The 24,870-nt window shown below is 33.9% G+C and overlaps 1 protein-coding gene across 1 annotated transcript in view; it reads left to right on the forward strand.

Moving 5' to 3' along the window:
- The window catches only part of LOC144435389 (uncharacterized), a 71,388-nt gene extending 47,828 nt beyond the window's left edge, over nucleotides 1–23,560 (forward strand). The window contains exons 11-14 of the mRNA XM_078123985.1: nucleotides 16,168–16,346; nucleotides 18,530–18,575; nucleotides 22,898–22,966; nucleotides 23,390–23,560. Of these exons, the coding sequence (XP_077980111.1) occupies nucleotides 16,168–16,346; nucleotides 18,530–18,575; nucleotides 22,898–22,966; nucleotides 23,390–23,560 (465 nt within the window). The remainder of the gene's footprint in view (nucleotides 1–16,167; nucleotides 16,347–18,529; nucleotides 18,576–22,897; nucleotides 22,967–23,389) is intronic.
- Nucleotides 23,561–24,870: the final 1,310 nt, after the last annotated feature.

The following is a 24,870-nucleotide window of genomic DNA, read 5'->3' on the forward strand; positions in this document are numbered from 1 at the left end:
AGATTAATTTCTATTCAGTGGTTCTCATCATTTCTATGACAAGAGGAAAATGTCCTTGTGTTATAACTATATGAAACACAGATGGCAGAAATTAATGGTGTTTACACTTGCCACATTGGAATAGTGACTTTTGAGCTATGACCCCTAAAATGTGCTAATTCACATAATGTAATATTATAATGTTATGTAAATTTAGACATACATGTATTATAACATTTACCTTTTTTGTGTGAGGGGGTGTGGCTAAATTACTGTATTTGAATGGCCCATATAACAAGCTAGATACAATGAGTCCAGTGAAATCACAGATCCAGTGATTTAATGTATATACAGATATGTTATAGTACAAGATACATTCTGAATTTATCATAAGATGGGAAGTAATCATCTTTCTTCATTATCTTCATCATTTCCCACATTATGTAATAAAAACCTGAACACTTTTTTACAGTCCAAATTATAGACAAACAGACCTTTGCCATGCAACTCATACACCCTCCAGGGAGTTATGTCATAGAATCTCAGCCCACACACACGTATATTAGGCTGTAAACAATTATTAGGATTTGTGATTATGCAGTTTGATATGTAATGATATCATAAAATGTAATCACATCATTAAAAAAGATTAAAATCACAAGAAGAGGATTTTTCATATAAATGTAATTGCAAGACTAAAACAGGTTTAGCATAGCTTATGGCCATCATGACAAGTGCATATCTCATGAAATGTAGGACCAGTCGGGCAACATTAAGTAGTAGCAGTTTTCCCTTATCTGGGTGTTTTGTCATCGTTTTGCAAAATGTGTTGCAAAATATGTACAGTAAAACAAAAACATATATAGCATAGCTTATGCTCTGCATGACAAATGTATCTTCATTGCAGTAAAAGGTGGGGATAGTTGTCAATGATTTGATCGGTAACAATGTTTAATGTCTAAGTTTGTTTTTGGTATTTATGTTTGTTTTGGTGAAATGTGCTACAAAGTAGTATTACCACTGAAAACAACTAAGCATTATGACAAGATGGGACAGTCAGTAATTTTCACTGTAATATTTTTCACACTTAAGTGTCATCAAATTTGGATCTTGAAGAATCACTGTTTTAGTTTTAATGCAGGAGGAAACTGGAGTACCCGGGGAAAACCTGCATTTTTCGGTAGAGTCAAAGTGAATGACACTCTTCTTACTTACTGGTAAACTTAATCAAAACCTTAATAGGTTTGAACCCCAACTGCAGTGGTAAGAGGCAAGTAATTTAACCACTCAGCCATCGACAACCCATATAGACGAGCATTGGGTATTTATTTTGGATTTTTAATTTATAACACAATTTTACCATTGCTTGGAAAATGAATGTTAAACAACAAATGCCAACTCCTTGTTTGTAACTCTATAAATTGCTAAAGATTAATAACTGTGTGAAATGTACGTACAATAACAAACTTTTTAGCACATTTTTTTAGCTTTTTTGCAATGTAGTGACTTACCAACACAGACTTGGTCTACGTTGTTTCACATTGATGATAAAATTGGTTTATAAATTAAAAATCAAAACTAAATACCCAATCCTCATCCATATGGCCACTTTAACCACAGAAGATTTTTTGTTGAAAGGGTACATAAATATTTATTGCCATCGAACATCTTGATATCTTTACATCACACGTTTCATCATCAATTTATAGACCAATTTAGGAGTCACACAATTTAAGGATACAAGATTAATACTTAAAATGTGTTAGGTAGCCATAATGAAATCTATTTTACTATACTAACAGTGAATGTTTTTCCTTTGGCTTTGGATAGTCTAAAGTGCATGGTTACTGTGATATGATTGTCTGTCCAACAGATTAGTTTTTGAAATTAAGTATAAATACATGTGTGTGTCCCTAGACTAGAGGCTTTAAGTATGTGTCCATAGACTAGGCTTTATTTACAAGTCTGTGACCCTACACTAGGCTTCATTTGCAAGTGTGTTCCTAGGCTAGGCTTTATTTACAAGTGTGTGTCCCTACACTTGGCTTCATTTGCAAGTGTGTGTCCCTAGGATAGGCTTTATTTACAAGTGTGTGTCCCTACACTAGGCTTCATTTGCAAGTGTGTTCCTAGGCTAGGCTTTATTTACAAGTGTGTGTCCCTACACTTGGCTTCATTTGCAAGTGTGTGTCCCTAGGATAGGCTTTATTTACAAGTGTGTGTCCCTACACTAGGCTTCATTTGCAAGTGTGTGTCCCTAGGCTAGGCGTTATTTACAAGTGTGTATCCCTAGACTAGGCTTTATGTACAAGTGTATGTCCCTAGATGAGGCTTCATTTGCAAGTGGGTGTCCTAGACTATGCTTTATGTACAAGTGTATGTCCCTCGACTAGGCTTACATTGTATATATGTACACGTGTATTTCCCTAAGACGAGGCTTTATTTACAAGTGTGTGTACAAGTTTGTGTCCTGTGAATATACTTTATAAACAAATAAATGTCCCATGACTAGACTTCATTTACAAGTGTGTCTCTAGGCTAGGCATTATTTACAAGTGTGTCCCTAGACGAGGGTTTATTTATATGTCTAAATCCCACGACGAGACTTCATTTAGAAGTGTGTGTGTCCCGAGACTAGGCTTTATTTACAAAATGTGTGTCTGATTTTTTTCATGCAAGTTGTGTGATTCTAGGTATGGGTTCTAGAACACTGATGATGGCAATTACCATCTCTCCCCAATTTCAAATAATGGTAGATTCCAAGAACAGAAAATCAGAACTAGTATACATAGTACATGGCACATGGTAGCATACACCAGTTTCTGGTTTGTTTGTTTTTAATTTTATAACTCTTGTCAGATCAGATCATCTTTCACCAATGTTAAATAATAGTCTATTCCAAGTAGGGGCATGTACAGAAGATCAGAACCAATGTACATACATGTACATGTCTACACCATTTTATTGGTTGTGTTCTGTTAAAACACTTGTCGCACTTTATTTCTTTCATTTCACTGATGATAAATGAAAGATTCCAAGTGTAAAAGACCAAAACCAATGGTAGATTAGATTCAGTCAGGAACGCTTATTGCATTACATCTTCTCCACCTTTTTCAAGCAGTGGTATATTCCAAGCATGACAAATAGAACCAATATACAGTATACACCAATATACTGTTTGTGGTCAGTCAGGAGCACTCAGCAGACCTCAGCCTCACTTACCTATTAATAAATGATAGATTCCAAGTGTAAAAAGGTAGCCCAGTTGCAATATACACCAATATATAGTTTGTGTTCAGTTTGGGAGCACTCAGCAGATCTGATCCTCTCTCACCTATAATACATGGTAGATTCCAAGTGTAAAAAATCAGAACCAATGTACACAAGTTTATGGTTTTTGTTAAGTGCTTTTTTCTATGCCGAATCCCACTTAATTCCTGCATTCTATTGAAATGGTAGTAATTCAGTAAATCAAACACTAATACTTCTATACACCTTTAATGCTCTATCTAATCTCCCCTTCATGTTTTATTTGAAGATGTCATACTTTGATGTAATTAGAGAATGCTGAATCTCCTCAATGTAATATAAAGACACTTTTTATAGTCACTATACTTGCAGCCACATCCTGTCCAGCTCAGAGTAACAATTACATTTTTTTTATCTACTGTCATATAAATAAAACTTTAGTGTGCCTCATTTCTTTTGATAGTGAATCAACAATACAGTAAAATTTCAGTGACTAAGACTCTTTTATTCCCTTTGGGAATTATATTAAAACTTTCACTGTGTGATTTTGAATTGATTCATCTAGCCACTGCAGTAGGCCCCCAGTTTCATGAGGTGTTTCGTGAGAGAGTTTTTAGATATTGTGTAATATCTATACAGATGAAAACAGAGTACACAGAGCATGATAACAAAAATAAAATTATTTCCCAAAAAAGTGACTTTCATCATTGGTTGGGTATTTCCTAAGGTTTTAGATTGATGAATTTATCCATCAGCCACTAAGTCCTTCCATTCCATTACCATTTTGTATAAAATAATGGATTTTCTAAGGTTTGAGACACCTGGTAATATCAGAAATTGAGAAATGTAGTAAACATACTTTCTTATACAATCCATGATTAGTTTGTGAAAATGGTAGCCTTAGAGAATCAAACAAAATGTACCTGACTACCAGCATCAACAAAAACTCTGATTCAAGGCACTTTAGGCAAAATAAAGGATTCACTTAGGGACTGTCTCAGATTGTTGCCTAAGCTCAGAGAGAAAACTATGTTCATTTAGGAGGAAATTACTCCGGACTCCTTAAGCTTAAGGCAGTTGAGGGATTTACGTAGGGACCATCTAAGATTGTTACTTTTCGGAAAACAGCAATATTTTACTTTTTAGGACAAAAAGGTTTTAGGTCAATTTAATTACTTAATAGTATTTGCACCTCCTTTGATAATTGCTTTTTCTCTGAAAATTTAACTTGTAAATGTGTGTCTCCCAAGGTATACTTTTGTTTCCTTTAAGTATATTGGGATTACTACAAAATTTGAATATATCCAAAATGTAGAATAGTGGGCTGACTGTACAGTAACCGCACATTCACATTCAAAGTAGGGAGTTAGGATTAGAGTTAGGTTAGTGGTAGATTGGGTACACACACATAGCAAAAACCTGGTGTCATGTGCATGGACTTAGAACTGTTAGAACTAAATTATATTCCTGGTACTTTTGTCATTGAGCTTTCAAATTTGATGAGCAAATTTCACTTTCTTGTGTGACAATCTGAGATGGTCCCTTAGAGTCCATAGATGAGTAGACATTGATTGTACTAAATAATGTGTTTGTGAGTAGACAAACACACAGACATAGCCTCTAACACTTCCAGATTTTTGTAAACAATACATCATGAATTTCAACACTCATACCAAATAACACAATTATTTCAGCAAAGGAGTTTATACTCTGAGAGACAATTATTAAATTGCATATATAGGCAGAGACCTCTGGGTTTGCAATATGTATAAGAGGTCTACTATTGAAAACTCATAAACAAAGGAAGGAACAGTGAGTTCAACCACGTAGAGAACTCAACATTTCATCATCATTAGTACATCTCTTGGGGAAAATCTCTCTTTTTCTTCAAGTAATTGCTCAGGAAGGTTTGACCTCAATAGGGACAAAAACACTTATTTCCTGTGCTGCATATTAGATTAGTTGTTTTAAGGCATCCTAATTAGATCATGGATAGCTGTTGTACATGCTAGACGTTTGCCACATTCAGATGGTAATGCTGTACATGTACATGTACAACTGTGAAAAATAGCTCTGTTTACAGGGACAATCATTATAATTAAACATACATGTACACCCCAGTTGTTCCTGGCATGAATTCTTGGTAGCACAGTTTTCCTAACACTTATATATTTAGGCTAGAAAGAGATTGGAAGTCACATATATCACACACATATCAGAAGTTCAGCACACTTTTAGGTGGATTTATCAGAACAGCAGGTTCAAAACACATTTTCTTGTTCACACACACACATAAAAACATCCAGTGTTACATGCATGCACAGAACAGAACATTGTAGCATACTGACTGCTTTAATAGTTGACTGAACAGAACATTGCTCTGGAAATCAGTGCTATAGAAATTTGATTGATCCCTTATGAATATGAGGCTTATGACTGACATTCATAAGGTGTTATGTGAACATGATGTTATACTGAACAAACCACTTTTTTAACTGGATAATGATATCCAGTATTACACCACAGACACACTAGCTAATAACACAATAACACTATTGCAAAGAAACCCTCCTCGACCGTGCCGTAGTCTGAATGAGCATCATATGTATGCTGACCAGTATAATGACACTTCCTGAAACCACCTGTTTGAGGACATGTACATTGAGGAAGATTTCCTTTGATCAGTGTGTCAGTAAATGCAGTGTGTATGGCACAATACTAAATACTTAGTAATAGAATCTTGGAGCGGCTCAGAGAGGAGGTCTATATTAAAACAAATGAGTTCTAATCTAGAATATGGTGTTACTGATCAATTCAAAACTGCAATACTTTTTGCAATATCATTTGTAATACACAGTTTTGTCATGACACTACAGTAGGTCAACACAAGCTAGATTATCAGTATCTTTTAAATGAATTTCAAAAGTTTTGCACATCTTTATATTAAAGATATAATGATTTGGTTATAATAATAACCCAAAAATACATCTCCTAGCCGCCCAACATTTTCATTGTACATAGCCTACTGCAAAATTCCTCTCAGAGTTACCTTCTTCAATCCCTAATAATTTATTCAAACATTAGTAATAACAAATCTTTCCTTTCATTATCATTAATGATGAGTTATATATCTTACCATTTCTAGACTAATTACCTGAGAGTATTACAATATTAATTTGTCATATCCTGTCCAGACAGATCAATCCATTATCTAATATTCAACTTTGATTTATTACCATTATCATTTGTTTTTCCTGAAGCACATACTGCGTACATTATTTTTTTTTTACAAAAAGAGTGTGATGAATATTAATTTCATGATATGATGCTAGTATCAATCTATTAAAATATCTAGTACCAGTGATATTTACACTGTTGCATGCTGATACTACATCTGCTTGTCCTGAAAACACTTACATGTATACCAATATGCAAATGATATGCAAATGATTACCCAATCATATTGTGTGATATTTATATGCAAATACTCCAAGTACCGTAACACCACACCTGTACTCATATACCACTGAGTTCTGAACTTTCAATAATATGAATGTATCGTTGAAATTTGACTGTCAAAGACATTTTTGTTTTTCAATGTTTTCACCCATCTTCATTTAAAAACACATCACATAATTATGTATAGTTTTTCAAAATGAGAGATGAGTGTTATTTTCATTTGGCAGTGACGTTTTCAATCCATTATGTAATAGATCTTTGTGCAATGCTAATTTAAATGTCAGTTATTGTAACTTGATTGTTTTATTAATAAGTGCTTCCACTCAAAACCACTTAAAAAACACATCTTTTACTGTCAATTTTTTCAAAATTCATGATGAATATTATTTCAATCTTATGGTGGTAATTTCAAGCCATAATTATGTAATAGATTTTGATGGTATCAATTATGTAATACATGTAGAATTGTTTGAAAATATTAAATCCATTATGTAAATTGCTTATGGCTTAGTAACGTTTAACTTATCACCTCTGGGGAAAAAATTGCTTATATTCAATTTGTGAAAAATGCATGATGAAGATTATTGTGCAATTATGTTTAATACATAAATAGATATATGATAATACATATCCTGACTGACTCAAGAGAGCTGTAACCTGTATCAACTGTTTATAACCTCTTTAACTTTTGAAGATCAAAGGTACTGATGGGGTTGTCAGAGTTTGTTTGTAGAGATTCAAACTTTTGTCAATTACGGTGAAATTCAAAGTAGTCTGAATTTTTCCGTTACATCAGTTTGTACAATTACATCATGAGAATACAGTTTAGATCATTTATTGCGCCCCTTTTGAGAACTGTACTGTGAATTGAAACCACAGTGAATTGAAGTAAGGAGTGAAAATGGAATAGCTGGGAAGATTGTTTGTAACAACAGTTTTATGTACTGAAATGCACTGTATCATCACATTTTCTATTGTGAATACATTTCCAGTTTTTTTCCAAGAGAGTGACAGTACTTTTATTATAAATTAATGATGTCAAATTTAATGCATGGCTATCATTTTAAAGAAATTGTAGGCTGGAACACACTTAACTCTACCAGTGGCCTGGGGAAAACCAGTGATCTTACTCCAATTTAAAAATCAGTATTAGTTTTTGAAAAAGAACCATTTAATGCACAGCTCATGACAGCTCTGAGATCTTAAAATCTGTGTTTAGCTGTTAAATGAATACCAATGACTTAATCTGCATGTCATGTGTATCTCAGAGATGGCAGTCTCTATTTTTTCTAATCAGCAGCAGACATGTGAAAGACAACATGTCATAGTGAGGCAGTCATAAGCCAAGACACATTTTCAACATGCTATAGTTAATAGTGTCAAGTCATACAAATGGAAAATCATATCAGTCTATTTCTATGCATTGAAATTCGTAGCTTTGAGACAGCGATGATTAAATGCACTTTGGTGTCATCCCAAACCAACATTAAAAATGGCTGAATAACATTGTGTAACTTGTATGTCAGTCCATTGCACTGGATAGACAGCCATGATTAAACAATATATTTTAACATGTGAGCATAAAGAATCTGTAGTTACCAAGTGTTTTTACTAAGTACTGGCCAATGGTTAATATACATAATCAGCTACCGTCCTACATGACTGTATAAATGGCCATCCAAGTACTCAATGTTTGTGATGTTTATGTAACTGAAAGATATATTTTTTTCAATGGATAATGACTTTCAGTGTATACATATAACCTTTGCTATAAGACTGTCCTATCTTAATTTTAATATACGTTAGAAGTATTACATAATTGCTGCTTCATTGCTGCTCCATGGTTGCCCCCTATTTTCTGATTTGGCCCCCTACTCTCCAAAAACCTAATTTAGTGGAAACCTTAATGGTTACCAAGAAGCAATTTTTGATATTTCTATATGTTGTATTTTGCGACAGTGAAGCAGCAAGCAATTTAAATTATATATCTCAGCATTTTCTTATCACCACCTGAGACAATCTATAGTGACCGAGTAACAAATGTTATTATATCTATAATTATATTACAATTTACATCACAACGAAGCAAGTAGTGATTGAAATTACATATTTCAATATTTAGTTGTCACCTCACATAAGGCAGTGGTGATGGGTATAGCTAAATAACACTAGACAGTCTGTCTTCTATCTTCACATCATTGAGACGGCTATGATGAAATAACATGTATCAACATTTAAGTGTCAACTCATAACGACAGCGTAATGAAGACTGAATAAGGAATTTGAACATTTCCATGGCAACTGAGGTAGAGATGACCCTATATTTAGTCGGCAACTTTTACCAAGGAGACAGCAATGATAGAATCGTGATGGTATGTCTGAGATGGTACATTTAATATTGTGTGATAGGAATCTGTAATGACATTTTAGTTTCTTTCAGCGATATGACTTTCAGCATAGAGATACAATCTACATTAAACCTATATTTTTTAGAGTTCTGTTAGATTGGAGTGAAGTAGTTTTCAGGCTACCACATGTTATGTATGCACTTGGCTCTGATCCTTTAGTCCTAAAATGCTGTAATTGTCTCTGACCAAGGGAAGCTCCAATAGTCTTTCCCAACAAATATACAGTTTATATGACTGAAAGGGGTTGTTGAGTCAACAGCTTTGATGTGTGTATATTATGTGATCTTCATTTCATCTGAAAAGCTACTTTCTTTGCAACTCAACCTATTGGCTACATGATGATGATCAATTCTGATATAACTTCAGCTGTTATTGAAACAAATGTGTTACAGTATCAATTTGTTCCTAACCTTGTGTTCTGTGTATAGAAAAGACTCCTAATTCCTACCTGAAGTAAGAGTCTTGTGTTCATGTTGTAACACATCACCAAGCCCACATCCGTAAACACTCTGAACCCAAACTGTACCTACTAGAGCCCTGCTATAGATCATACGCCGATCTCCAAATCCTCCAAACACCCATCCTGAAACCCTCCTAAACTCATTCCGAGATCCTCTTTAATCAAGCTAAGAGCCAACCTAAACACATCCAGAAATTTAAACTCTCTTAACTTGTAATTAACATAGTTACATGTAGGACAAGATCAAAACCGGAAAGTATTTTCCAGAGATATTTCCATCTGGTTTCAAGATAGGTTGAGTAGGGTTTTAGGTTGGGTGTTGGGTATCTAAGAATGGGCATTTTATGTAGGAGGACTTTTGAGCGGGTTCTATGTGGGTTCATGGTGTTTTAGGATAGGCTTAATGATGCATTAACCCTTTAATTTATTCAGGCCCTAGGGGGTCCTATATAGTGCCACTTATATAGGAAGTAAAGGGTTAATAAGTAAAACAGTTATAGCAAATGGCAAATCTGGATTCACAACACATTAAATGCAGGTTTGTAAAAGATTTTGATCACTAGAGGGTCTCTAGGACAAAAGAACAAAGATGGCTTGCTCTTCAAGTCTTGGCTTTGCAAATAAAATGTCCCTTGATGACAATATTATTATCTTCAGCTGGGATATGGACACCATCCTTGTATTCGTGTCACTGGTATTAAAACTCTTATTGTGTGTTCTACAAAGAGTACTTAAATTCATCAACTCGACATGGACTGAGGTAAACACATTAACTATATTATATCCTTGGCGTGTCATAAAATATTGATACCTTCAGTCGTGATATCTTTAATCGAATTATTTGTTTCAATAAATTAGTAGGTTACTTAGCTTTATGGTTTTTTTATTTCTGGATTTGTTTAGCCATTCTTTTATAAATGAATTTGAAATACTCTCACAAATTTTTTATCATCATTCAATGTATATCTTCATCTACTATCTCCTACATCAGAGGCAGAGCCTTAAAAACAAAATGCATACATAATGTTTATTGCCAAAACCTTTGGAGAAGGTTACAGTATTAAAGGAACTTTCACAAGCTGAGTTTCTAAGTCGAATAAAAATAATATGCATAAAACCTCAATCGATGCATGCTTTCTATGACAGTACAATTGTCTTCTGTCATTGTTGGACAAGTTGATTGCATAGTAGTGATTTCATCAAAATTTTTTGTGTGTAAAGAAAATTACATCATCGGATTACTAATGGTCATACCAGGTTTGACTTAAGTGAATTCAAAGTGATAGTTAAGTATGCATCTCAGTGTTATTACCTTAAAAATATGCAGCAAAAATTAAAAACTCAGCTTGTGCCCCTTTGATAATGCAGTCACTTTATATAGGAAAAGTAATGTAAGTTTTAAGTTTAGTCATAAGTTTTTAAGTTTAGTCAATGACATATAGTTGTACTTGTGTTGCTCAATATTACTTGTGTACAGAGCTTAATGGTGACAGCAGTGAAGAATGGTAAGGTTTGTCAAGAATATAAATGTGCAAATATTCCTGACATAAGTGACTTGAAACATGAAGGGCAAGCTTTGAAAGATACATGCTATTGTCACAGTATTGGTTTTCAAATAACTTGTTAATTTCAGACCTCTGTTGACACTTAACTAGATTTCATTCTGCATTTTAGCAGCCCTTGGTATTCTGTCACCCCCCTAAGGCTTGTTAAGTTTCCGCAAACAAGGAATAGTGATGTTTCTGCATGGTTTATCAATGAAGGAACAAGTATTCAGGATTAGTTCAGTGTAACCCTTCAGTTGCCACATGAATGCAGTCAACTTTTGTATTCACACTGAATGTTGGGATTCTGTGACAACGAGATTAGATGAAAGTTAAGCTGACATTATCTTGCTGTTCATGTATGGGGATAATCCAAAGTGAAGATCTTGTACTGCGCCTTGTGAATATCAAAGGAAATGCTGAGTAAAAATTTAAATCAAAATCTAGAATAACTTGTAATCAAACATTCACAGTTTTGTTATAAAAGGGGTAAGAAAATTTGTATTACGTACTTTACATTTATCATAAATTTGTAGAAATAGCAGTTTAAGTATGGAAAAAATCAAGTTTGATGTTCACTTCTTCTATAAATCATTGTGCTATGGATTATTACGATATTATGCAGGTTATTCGTAACTGAAAAGGTTTCAAAATGGCGACGCGCATGTTAGCGAGGGACAGTGTACTCGGCTTGTAGGAACTGCGTTTTCATCATCTTTCAGATATTTTGCAAAGGAGGAAGTTTTGTATGAGTTTTTTTAGTCTGTATTAGTTTGTATCATTGTTGTGTATACTGTGTATTGTGATGCAAACATACGGTATATTACAACCAAATATTTGCTTTTTATGTCTTCATTCATGAGACTCGATTTGCTGAGATCTTCATTTGACATCACCATCATGCATAATAATACAGAAATTGAAGTTTCAAACCTCAGCATCTAAATACATCTATTGCAAATTCCCCAATTTGTTGACATTTATATGGCTTAGAACCTGATTTATGACTATTTACATTTGGACAACAAGCCAATGTACACAGTACCATCAATGACTAGTAAACAGGTCGTCGGTTACATGTAATTTCCAACCGAAAAACAAACAAAATATAGTCAAAAGTTACTTCAACATGTATTGAGATGTTAACAAACCACACACACAAGGCATAATCAATCAGCCAGAGATTACCATCTTCACATTCAGTATCTCTATCTCTATTTATGCATACACGCCAGATAAGTGAAATTTATGGTTACCAAAAAGACATTATATTTACAATCAAAGTGTTGCTGTGACAAAAATATATGCCCCTTGTATGTTTTAATGATCGTTACTGAATTATGCAGTAAAGATCAAACAGATATGCCAATCTGAAAGAGATCTGATTTTCTGAGACATGCTTGTAAAGTTAATCTGCATGCATTAGGGTCATTGGATCGATATGTATGTACATGCATGTAATTGTAAGACATGATCACAAAGATGTGCTGTGCTGCAAGGTTTATCCTCAGTCAGTTCAGAAACACTGCCAGTGTTAGTCAAACGTTTTATGAGCTTTGAAAAAGCTATCTGGTGATCACATATGCCAGCCTGTATAATATTTACAATCAAATTGTTGTTATTGGCCCATCATTCACATGAAAATATCATAATCGAGGTTTGAAAACTTTACTGCCTATCACACACCCTCTTCAAAAAATTTTTTTCCTTTCATTTCATACTCAGTCTTCCAATGCATATGTAATACTGGTATCTCCCTGAATCTTTTTCTTCACAGAACAACTCTTGATGTATTCAGAGATGTTAGTGTCAAATAATTATAGAATGTACGTCATATCTTTCTTCATGTAATCACACAGGCCTGGAATGCATTAATTCTCTCAGGGAGCCTTGATTTTGAAGTTGATATTTGCTTATTGCATTGCCAGGCCCGTAGCCCATATGCAACCAAAAGATACAAAATATATATAAAGGTAAAAGTGCATGCTTAGTTCAAATACAGATTACATCATTTCACTTGCAAACATCTCTCAAGAAGACAAATTTGAAGATGATGCTTATTTCTGGAGCAGAAGAAGAAGACAAATGCTGTTAATGGCATTACTTGCATATGATTCCCCAATATTTTTTGTTCACCCAAGAAAAATATGAATGACTTAAAGGGTCCCGTCACTACAAGTCTAGCAACTCATAAAGACAACATCCCTTAGGTCATGAGCATTATGCGGCTGGATGAAGAAAAATATCGGGGAATAATATGCTAATACCTTCTCACATTATTTATGAAAAATTGGGAAAAATAATAGCAATTTAGAATGTTTTGACTCATATTTCAAGCACTTTGGCACCAGTGACATAGACACAGGTTGTCTTGATGTACAACAATGAGGGTATACAATCCATATTTTCTATTCAAAGACAATAACATGGTTTGTGCATGGTATAATAAAATTTTAAAATACATGATGGTGTGAGCCATCACACTTGAATACTGGGGTACAAGTTAGAAAATGTAACATCAGTCAACATTTTGTCATATATTACATCAAGTCAACAGTACATGTAGGGTAACATTCACACATCACTTTTCTTTTAGTTTTAGAAAACACATTTTGAATAAAACCTTCACCATTTTGATCAATTTATCTTTCGAAAATGTTAAATCAAAACTCCTGAATGATCATTCCCTTCAGTGTCAAACATCTCTCATGAATATTCATTGTTCAAATATATTATTTCTGCTTACTCCCATCATGCAGTAGCCCACACAAAGATACCCTGTAAAGGCACAAGATCAACTTAATGCATGTCTGGAATCGCAAGTACATGTATTTGTAGGGGATGTAAAATCCTGAAATGACACTCCAGAACCCATATTTTCTGAAAATACCTTTATTTTTTGGAGGAGTAGGGTTTATGTATTTGGTAGACTAAAATCAATACAATACAGTACAGTGTAATGAATGGATCATATAAGGCCAAAAAAGAATTGTTTCTGGTTAGGACATACTGTTTAAAGTGGTGTGATGATGTGATTCTTTTTTATTCTCAATAAACCTGCCACTCAATCTACTGTTATGGCAGTTACTTTTCTTTTTATTTAGTACTTTAGAGCGAAGTGTGTGTGTGTGGGACAGATGTCATTTGCTTGTTCATGATTGGCTCTGCAGCTGTCTTCACTGAAGTAGGGAGGGTTGTTTTTGTCTTTACTCCTAGATCTGCTGACTGCATGGGCTGGAAAAACACACAAAAAAGACTGATGCAAGGATATTTGAGTGATGCACATGCTGACCCAATCTGATTAAAATCTGATGTGGTGAAAGCGGCTAGATGCCTTTATTTACCACTATTTCCATCATTTTGTGTCATTTGTTTTCTTCCGAGTGATCGCCACCTTCCCACTCTGATCCTGTGTAATAGACAATCCCATTGAATGTCGACAATATTGTAAGGTTTTCACAACCACTCAGCACGCTTCAATTTCTCCCGTGTGTTCAGCTGCTAATGTAACACTCATCATGAGTAGCCAATCGAAAGCGCGAGATTCAGACGCGATTGTCTATTACACAGGTCCAGATGTGGGACGGCAGCGATCACTTGAAACAACACAAACGACACAAAATTATGTACATATAGAGGTAAATAAAGGCATCTAGCCGCTTTTACCACATCAGATTTTAATCAGATTGATGCTGACCAGAAAAATTTTTCTTTTTTTTGGCCTAACAATAAAATTTATAATTTGGCTTGTGTTTTTGTTGCACTCAGTGTAATAGTTGTAATTGGGTAATTGTACGCTTTATGATGTATGAGCATAGTACACTACATGATGGCTGCTCATGACTTTATACTCTATACTAAGGTGTGAACACGGTGGAAATTGAATAATTTTGGTATTAACAGAGGTAATGCACCATATCACACAGGTGGTTGAAATCTGGACGTAGTGAGAATTGATGTTAATGAGTCACCTAGGTGGTCTGATTCTGTCAAGAGATAGTGAGAATTGATTTTAATGATTCACCTAAGTTGTATCACAGGCAGTAGAATGATTGATGCAGTCAAATGTACACATTAAGTTTGTGGGATTACGCACAACATATAGTTACTGACAACTATTGGCAAAGCAATGTTACACACCACTGACTTTACAGCTACTGCAAAAAAAGTGCCATATATTTTACAGACACTCATTTAACGGCTGATGCATATAGCAAGACATATAGTCACTTCTGCCCAACCAACAATAAGCAAAAGTTATGAAACCAAAGCAATTTATCTTGTTTAACATCCAACTTTTTATTTAAACACAGTGAATTCACAAGGGATCCTTCCCCTTTTAACCCTGATTGTACACACCATGTTACAAAATTGCACAATGCGAGACCGACCATTCTTGCAAACCAGACCTTATTTGTCTTCTGTGACACATGGTAAAAAGTCTGTCAAGGATGGTGCTATAAAGGAGGCTTTGGTTTATCAGAAAGTGTGTGACTGATTAGATATAGTTTCTGTTCACATGGGGAGTAAATGTCATTAAATTGGAATAACAAAACATATCCAGTAATGTAATTAACATATGTGAATACTAATTGACCTTGAATTGTACGGAGGTGAGTAATGGTAGTTGAGTAAAAATACATACTGTAACATGTTTTCAAAGTTACAACTTGTGCAAATTAAAGGAACAGCTGCTGTAAAGCCTTGTAATGTCCTTTATGTATTATCATATTGAATGCAACTCATATTTTAATGTGTAGAGATATACACTGTTAAACAGGTGCAGCCTGTTTGAATAATTATATAACGTTTATTACTCCCATTAGAAGTAATACTTCTGGCAAATCCTGTGGTTGTACAAGTACATCAGCAAGAGATTATGTCTGTAAAAAGGATACATTTAGAACAAAGAAATGTACTATGAAGAAAACTGATATTTTGTACATCCATGAAAAATAGAAATCCCCCACAACTTCCCCAGAATATATAATAGTGAATTTGAGGTCCACAGGTTTATAGTTTTACTGTTCCTTTTCTTTATATTCTGTGATTTCTTTTTAACTTGTAGTGTCATCTACGAAATGGGAAGATATTCTCCCCGCTTTATGAAAGACTTGCCATACTAAGGAAAGAATACAAGGACTTCAAAGAGCCTGAAGAGAGAGAACCACGGAAACGGATTCCTCCTCATGCCCAGTTGCCACGTGATGATCTAGATGAAGTTCCTATATCAAGTCCTGATGGAAGGTTAGAGCCGTTAGTTTGTAGCTTTAATGTGTTGTGTTCAGTAGACATTTATTGCTTGGATGTGTGACTGAAGGCTTATGTAACAAAGTGGTAGTGTTGTCACCCTGAGGTGAGGGATTTTATTCTGACTTGAGTTACTGAACAGAGCTGCAAAGTCAAACTGGATTAGAATCTTCATCAGTCATGCAGAAATGGCACCCCTTCGCTAATATTTTATATGTAATTTAGAACAGGATATTGCATTCTGTTTCACACTTAACTGCATGTCCTAATTTTTCACAATACCCATCAACTTCATCAACATTTTATGACTTATTAGATAAGCCTTTAATGTGTGGACTATGTTGTGTGGTTGTGAGTGGAATATTTTATTTGCAGCTTCTCTCAGCCATGACTCAAAGATTGGATTTCCTAGGTATGATCATTCAGGCACAAAATAACTATCTTTTAGTAAATAAGTGACCTTGGTAATGTCAGTGTCGAAGACATAGATGATGACACGAGTCGGATTTAAAATAAAAAAGTGTGTTTTTCATGACCAGTGGAATTGTAATGACAGCTAGCCACAGAATGTCAAGAGAACATCTCAATGTCAATATATAATTCCCTCCAGGCTTCACTAATATCTGACTCCTGTATGCTTCATGTATATTCCCAGGTTATCATTTTTTTCCCTACATGTCGTCATGGTGTCGAAATGCACAGTTTCAATGTGTTCTCACCCACTCATGAAATTGATAACAACTCCATTCATATTTGATAAGATTCCTCACTCCTAATCGGATCATATTTGAAAATGTCTTTAATAAATAATAATTGTTCTGTTGATGATAAATGTCGCATCATGTGTACTCGTGCATACAAACAAGGTGATTGATGTATGCTGAAATGGACTAACTTCCCTGTTCAAATTGACTGCTAAGCCCAAAAGAAGGTGTATTGTGCATACGTTATTGTACTCATTATGTATCCGTAACCTGTCAACCTTGCATCATTAATAATGAAAAGCTTCCTCAGCAAACATGAACTAATTCCTTATATTTGGCTATATAGAGGAAAAATATTTACTTCATAACCTTAGTTTAGTTTCACTCTCATTAATCAAAATTTTTTCCTGAATTTCAAAAAGTGTAGCTGTAACATTTAGTTAATTTGTTTTTGTTGTGCATGGACCTAGTTACTGACTTTATTGTTCTACTGCTAATTTGTACAATACATGTCCTATTATGTTTCACATCAAGAACAATATTTGCTGTTATACATAGGTTTACGTACATGTATAGCTGATAAAGTATATTTCATGATGTGCAACATTGAGTTAGTTATTATATATAACAAAGCTACCACCTCACCCCCCACCCCCACCCCCACCCCTTGAAAATATCTCCGGATAAAGCTATCATACCTTTTTATATGGGAAAGTAGGTCATTGACACATTTCAATTTCTAAGTCCATTGGGAGTCTGAATTAGCTAATCAAGATTGAACATGATTAAGAAAGTAGAGCAGAAAAAGTATATAACACTAAAATTGTAACTGAACAACAAATGAAATTTGGCCATAAGCTCCATTAGACTACAAAGGGGATAAGAAATATTTTAATCTGCCAATGAACACTTCCCTGATTGGGCTTATACAAATTGTGGTTGTATTTGTCTATTTAGCTATCTATTCATCTACAAAGAAGGAAGGTAAATATTTCCAACAGACACTTTCTCAAGAGGGCTATAGGAATGGATTCTGTCCATCTGACTATCCATGTGTGTGTGTGTGTGTGTGTGTGTGTGTGTGTGTCAAACCAAACCAGTTTCATTCAAACCTAGCACAAAATAAGATTCTAAAATGAATGTCACTTTGTTTTGTAGCCTTATCTAAATTAACTGTAACCCATATTTAGCCATATTTATTTGCAGCTCACCATTTTCCACACTTATTATCTCAGGCCTTTTTTAAAAGGACATTCAATGGATATACATTCCATATTATGTAAAATATTTTTGATTACTGGTGACAGCTATTTGAGGAGCTCTAAGTGCATAAAGCGTCGCCTATGAATATTGTACACTTGTAAGTTATTTCAAATAGATTTCGATACAAGAACTGAATACAAATAAGCTTCACATTGTGCAGTACATTGTAGATGAACAACTAAAATATTATTTGTACATTTCAATTCTTTTCAGTGCTGGTTACCGAGTAAAGTATATAGGCCGTGTTGACGTGGGGCAGGTGTGTATCTAACCTATAATGTACTGATTGCTTGCCTGATAACTTTCTCTCTGCTTTTATTTGCTTTGATTGTGACTTTATTATTTGTAATGGATTCCAGGGGTTATCTACCTGTGCTTTATCTATTGATATTTCAACAGAGAATATCAGTATTCTGACAGTGCTTTATGATGCTCTGTCTTTATCTTTCCACAGCAGTTTATTACATTATAAAAAGGTCACCATTCTTAATCCTGTAATCTTTCACAGTTCTTAATTCTTTATTTATGAAACCATTCATTTTTTATATCTATACCTGTTTTGTTTACTGAGCATGTATATTGTTATATACCTTAAAGCTATAACAAGGTTAGGTTGTTTGTGTAACACGACTCATCTGATTCGGATGTCTACATCAGTCTGCAGCTTCAGGGTTGCTTCAGGTAATACGGAGATATGATTTCACAAAGCTTTGGGATAGTGCAATATGAGAACAATACCTGTCTACATTAACTCTCTGCACTGTAAACCATATGAGTCGTAACCGTGTCCTCAAAGCCAATTTGACACACTGCTGATACACAGAATTTTCTTATGCTGCACCAATGTTAAGTGTTCTCCCATCCCTTACTATGTCGTAACTCACAAGAAAACATGTCTTTTTTTATCATTTTGACCTACAACAACAAACAGTGGCTTTTGTTAAGTGCATGCTGGTCATACCTAACAAACAGTCAACAAGAGCTAATTATATATGCACAAAATTAGTAGATCTACTGTAGATGAAGGCTTGACCTAAATGCATGTATTTATTGTATTTCATCTGCTTTTCATCTACGAAATAATATGCCCAAAAGTATATCTACTGTAGATATAGATTTTTGTCTGCTGTAGATGAACAGTAGATCTACTGTAGATGAAATGTTGATCTACTCGTTTGGTAAGTGTTTACACATAAAATTCTAGGATTAAAAAGATTGACACAAAATTAGGATTAACAAAAGATTTGCAAAATAATGTATTTCTCTGGCTTATGTTAAATGAAGTGATATGACTAAATGTATGACTTCGGTAACGTGACTATCTAGGATGTCCTTGCTTTGGAAAATTGAACATGTATGTGAAATGCATACAATATAAATTCGTATAATAACAACATGTAATGGACTTAATTTCATGTAGGCCAGTGATTCACTAATTGCACAGTCAAGTTGAAAAGATGGAACTCAAGAAAATATCTTACCTATCTACCAATTTAGTGGAATCGCCTACATCTACTTACCTGCCATAACTTAAGAATACAGGGCTTAATTAGTACATCTTTATATATTGACTACACTGGTCCATTATGTAAGGCAAACAAAATGAAGGAGACATTTTATATGACATCTAGGGAACTTGAATACAGGATATATGTAGTTCACAAAATGATTGTTAGAGGCTGTATTCAATGCTAAATTATTCTTAAATTTTAAAACTTGGCCATATTTCCTTCAGGTGTACCAAATTTTGTTTGGCTTTACCACCTTATAAATAATGTATGTTTTAATCATTATTTCTACCTGCTTTATTGAACCCAAGATCAATTAAGTTTAGAACAGCATTACAGAACAGAATAGTATAGAAAGGTGCAGTCCTTGACTCGAGTAGGCCAAGATAGCTTCTTTTAATTCCCTAATGATGTCCACAGTCTTCTAGATTCTTATCTGTAATTGCATAGATGTTTTATCAAAATTAGGTCAACAGAAGTTGGGATTTTAATACAAGACATACAGCATTCCAGCTGAGTCTTACTTTTTTTTTAATGTCATTAGCCTATGTTGACAATTCCAGTAATGTGTATTTCATTGCTGCATAAAAATAATCTCATTAATATTACCAATGCCCACTAAATATTTCTCAGGGGCATCAGAGTGTGGCATATGGCATAAAGGATATTAAACATATCTGTCTGTCTGTTTGATTTTCTGATCTTAAAATTGCATTTAATATGCAATACATGTCAGTGGTATTTGTAACATTTTTTCTTAAGGATCAAAGGCGTTAAAAAATGCCCTTCTTTTGAATTGGAACTGTATAATTTAAATAGCATCCAAGAAAATCAATAAACCCATTATCTGTCTTGAAATTAGGAGATAGTTTATATCGTATATTTAGATTTAAAATATGAAACATTTGAAAACAAATATGTTTGTGTCTGTATGTGTATGTGGTGGATGGGGAGGAGGTATTATCATCCTTTTTATTACTGCTTTTAGTGCATGGATGTATAACACAGGTTCAATGAAAATGGTGGTAACTCTATAAAGAATGGAAAATAGTATGTGTAATTTAACAGGGTGAACACCATCACATCTGTTATTAACCAGTCACTTTCACACCACAGAATTCTTCATTGAGAAATGTTACAATAAACTGGAGGAGGTGTTTACAGAAAGTAAATAACTAATTATAGTATATTATAAATGTATGAATCAAAAGTAAGCTATTCTCAGCTAAAACACTAGACAGTATAAAAGTTGAAAAGAAGACATCAGTAAGTTCAAAATTATGGTGGATTGACATTGACTGATGAAACTTCAGTTTCCACTAGGCTTGTAATGTTCCAGTTCAATTGTAAAGAGCTGAACAATTCTCACAGTGAGGTACAGAGTGATATAACTTGTATGGACATGACAGTGATAAAGTGAGAATGACTGATAGTCATGGTGTGCGAAAGTCAGGGGTGAAAACTGTCAATGATGTGACAGTTCTTGTTGCAAGGAAATGGTAATCAGAACATATCCATCTCTTTTTTGCAGAATTTAGTGAGATATTTGATAGCGTGTGATTCAGGATATACATGTAATAGAATCTTCCTGTTAAGTTTGAAATCCATCAAATATGTAAATCTGTGTCGTGTATTCCTAGAAACTTGGTAATAAAAAAGCTTAAGAGTAATTTAAGAATAGAATTTTGAAATGAAAGTTTTAAATCAGGAAGTTGTATCTGGAAATGCTTGACTGCTATACTTGATGGTTTTGATGAGTCTGCATATTAAGTACATGTACATAGTATACATTTTATAGTAACAGTGAAGTTACCTTTATTGGAATCTAGTTTTTGAAGTGACTACGTAGCTTTCTTACAAATCTCTCATACATCATCCACGTAATGATGTTATGCCATTTGGGCAGGTAATTTTACTATACATTTTATGGTATGGAGTGTTTGTGGCAAGATATCTAATAAATTAGTGCTGACATTTTTCCATAATTTGTAAATACATGTATGATTAGTTTCTATCTTTAAATCATAGTCATCAATATGCAGATATAACAATGAAATTTGTGATTTCAATGTTATCCAAATACGTCATGTGCAAAAACCTAAAAGAAAAAAAAAAGGTTTTTGTTAGTGTATTTTTTAATAGGATGAATTCTTCAAATTTAATGGTATGTGAAGTCAAGGTATTTTTACATTTGAAAGTAATGTAATTGTGTATTTTATAGAAAAGTGCTTGAAACAAAAAGAGATTGATTGAATTATCATAAACTGGATGACCACTTCAGTGCCATAATATTATTCGCTTAGTAACCAGTCTTTTGAGTCAGTCAGCTCAGTTTAAGATTTGCCCTATATCATTCAACACATTATGCATTTACTGTACATGTATTTGGAGTGATATATGTTTGCATTGTACAAACATAGTCATAATTACAGTGAAAAATCACACTCAATATTGTGTTCAAAGGAAACTTAGTGGCTAAGTGCAATTTTAACTTTACACAGATGCTTGAACATACAAATGTATAATGTAATTCAGTTATAAGTAAATAAACTGCGTGTTCAATTGTCTAGCTCTGGCTTTACAGTAAATAATATTTTAAAAGTGAACGCAATTCCAGGAAGGATGCATTTTCATAAACTTTGGGTTCCGGAGAGTCATTTCATGATTTTACATCAACTGTACTACAGTGAGGGATAATTTGAACTTGTGCCTCATTTGGACATTTTTGCTGTGGGCGATATGAGAATCACCAGGAATACACGTACAATAGGTGAACAATTAATATTTGTGACTCCTAAGTGCTAATTACTACCTTCAGTGAAAACTCTATGAATATTCATTGGTGTTCCACTGAAATTCTGTGTAATATAGGTGATATAACACCATGAAATTACTTTCCAGAACCTGAAATTTATGAAAATGCCTTTATTCCTTTTAATTTACAAACAGATACAAATGTCATTGCTGATGATTGAAAATGAAAATGACTGATTGGGTTCAAATTCATTACCATCGTCGGCTTGTATATGTCAGGGATCTGCAGAATTGACGTTCTTTTTCCATCTTATTGTAGGATGGGGGTGTGAATCAGATAGAAGGAGCCATAATGTCCATCATCAAGAAACATGAAAAACAGCCACAGGTAAACTCAACTGGTCCTCGATAATTAGATACCATTCCACAATATTTGTCTTCATTCAGCCAGAAAAAAAATGAGTGACCTAAGGAGGTTTGTCACTCTAAGTTCAAAGACGAGTAGTGACACATTCCTTGGGAAAGTCATGTTTTCTGGCTGAATGAGAGAAATAGTTGGAAATAATATGACTTCTGATTTTAATATAATTTTACCTTAAGGCAAGAATGATTATTGAAAATCTGGAAATAATGACTAGGGTATAAATTTCTATTTCTTTTCGAAAGCATGCAACATTGCTTGGCATGGTATAAAATACAAACTCATTTGGATTGTGATTGAGTCAATTTCTAATATTCAGAAGTTTTCATGTTTGGCATATCCAAATGGTGATGACAATCAAACCTTTCTGATTGTGTATTACTTTACAAGATCAATGCAGTGTTTGAAGAAAATGAAACCCTCAGTAAGTACTCAATGTCACTGGATATAGGTCAGGGTCAAAATGTGAAAGCCCAGTGTAAGACTCAAACAGTGTACATGTCGTTGACTAAAATATTCGTAGGTGTAGATTTAGGTGTAGGTGTAGGAACTTCTTTCTAATAGACAGCCTGAAATTTGTCTTAAAAAATAAACATTGGTGCTAAATGAATTCAAGTGACATATGATATATAGATATATAAATTTACCAAAGTATTGTATTAAAGACTGCATCATATGTTCCTTGATTTCTTCTGTACTGATTGTAGTAAGAAGAAATCAAACTTAATAATCAGGTCCAAAATATCTTCCCACGTACACACACAAGTTTACATTACTGACATCTGGATTCTTTTACATTTCAATTATAAACAGACTGTTCTGAAAACAGTTTGTACCCATGGCTGCAGTCAATATACTGAACAGATCACAATCTTTGTTGACATTTACATTCATTTTCCTTCAGTTACTGTTGTGTTGAGAACCACATCAGAATCTTTGTAATTTAATACTCGCCTCTCTACCAATTAATTTTAATGCTAGAATATATTTGCATGTACTGTATGTAGAATTCTTTTGAGTTTGTGAGCTCAGTTGTGAAATCTCATCAAACATGTATATAATAACTTAATTGTGGTTGTACATGGTAATCAAGTTATTATATGTTAAATGTGATCAACACTATTCAGATTTGTTGACTCACATTTACATTAAGGTCTTATAATTTCTGGGTGACTGAGTGAAATGTGAAATATTTTGACTTGTATTTGACATCATTCGTTACATGTCAGCAACGGTTCTATTGTCATCCTGTCCAGGAACCACTTAAAACTAGACTGATATTTTTTATACAATTTTGGTTGATTAAGTGATATGTTACATGTTTTGACTTGCATTTGAAGTGATTTTTTGTGTGTCTTTAATTATTATATTCTCAGTCTGTATAACCACTTTAAACCACACTGATATTTTTATACACTTTTTGGTTGTTCTACTGTCATCCTGTCTGGTAGCCACTTAAAACTAGACTGATATTTTTATAATTTTTGGTTGATTGAGTGAAATGTTAAAATGTTTTGACTCACATTTGAAATTGTTCTGTACATCTCTTTGAATGTTCTATTCCCATCCTGTCTGGGAGCCACTTAAAACTAAAGTGATATTTCTCTCTTTCTCTACCTTTTAATGTACTAAATATAGGACTATGAGGTGAGTTAAGTACATGCTCTATGCCCTCATTTCAGAACACCTTTACAACATGCACAATTTACTTTTCTCCTCGCTTTTTATCCCCATTACCATAATAAAAATAGTCTGAATAGCGCTCATAAAGTCAAAGTATTGACTGACAATTCCTTTAACTGAGCCAATTGTAGATGAAAGGGACTGTACATTGTATCAGCAACTCAAGTGAAATAATTTATTCATGACTA

Source organism: Glandiceps talaboti, chromosome 5, assembly GCF_964340395.1.
Source record: "Glandiceps talaboti chromosome 5, keGlaTala1.1, whole genome shotgun sequence".
In the NCBI taxonomy this organism is placed as follows: Eukaryota; Metazoa; Hemichordata; class Enteropneusta; family Spengelidae; genus Glandiceps; species Glandiceps talaboti.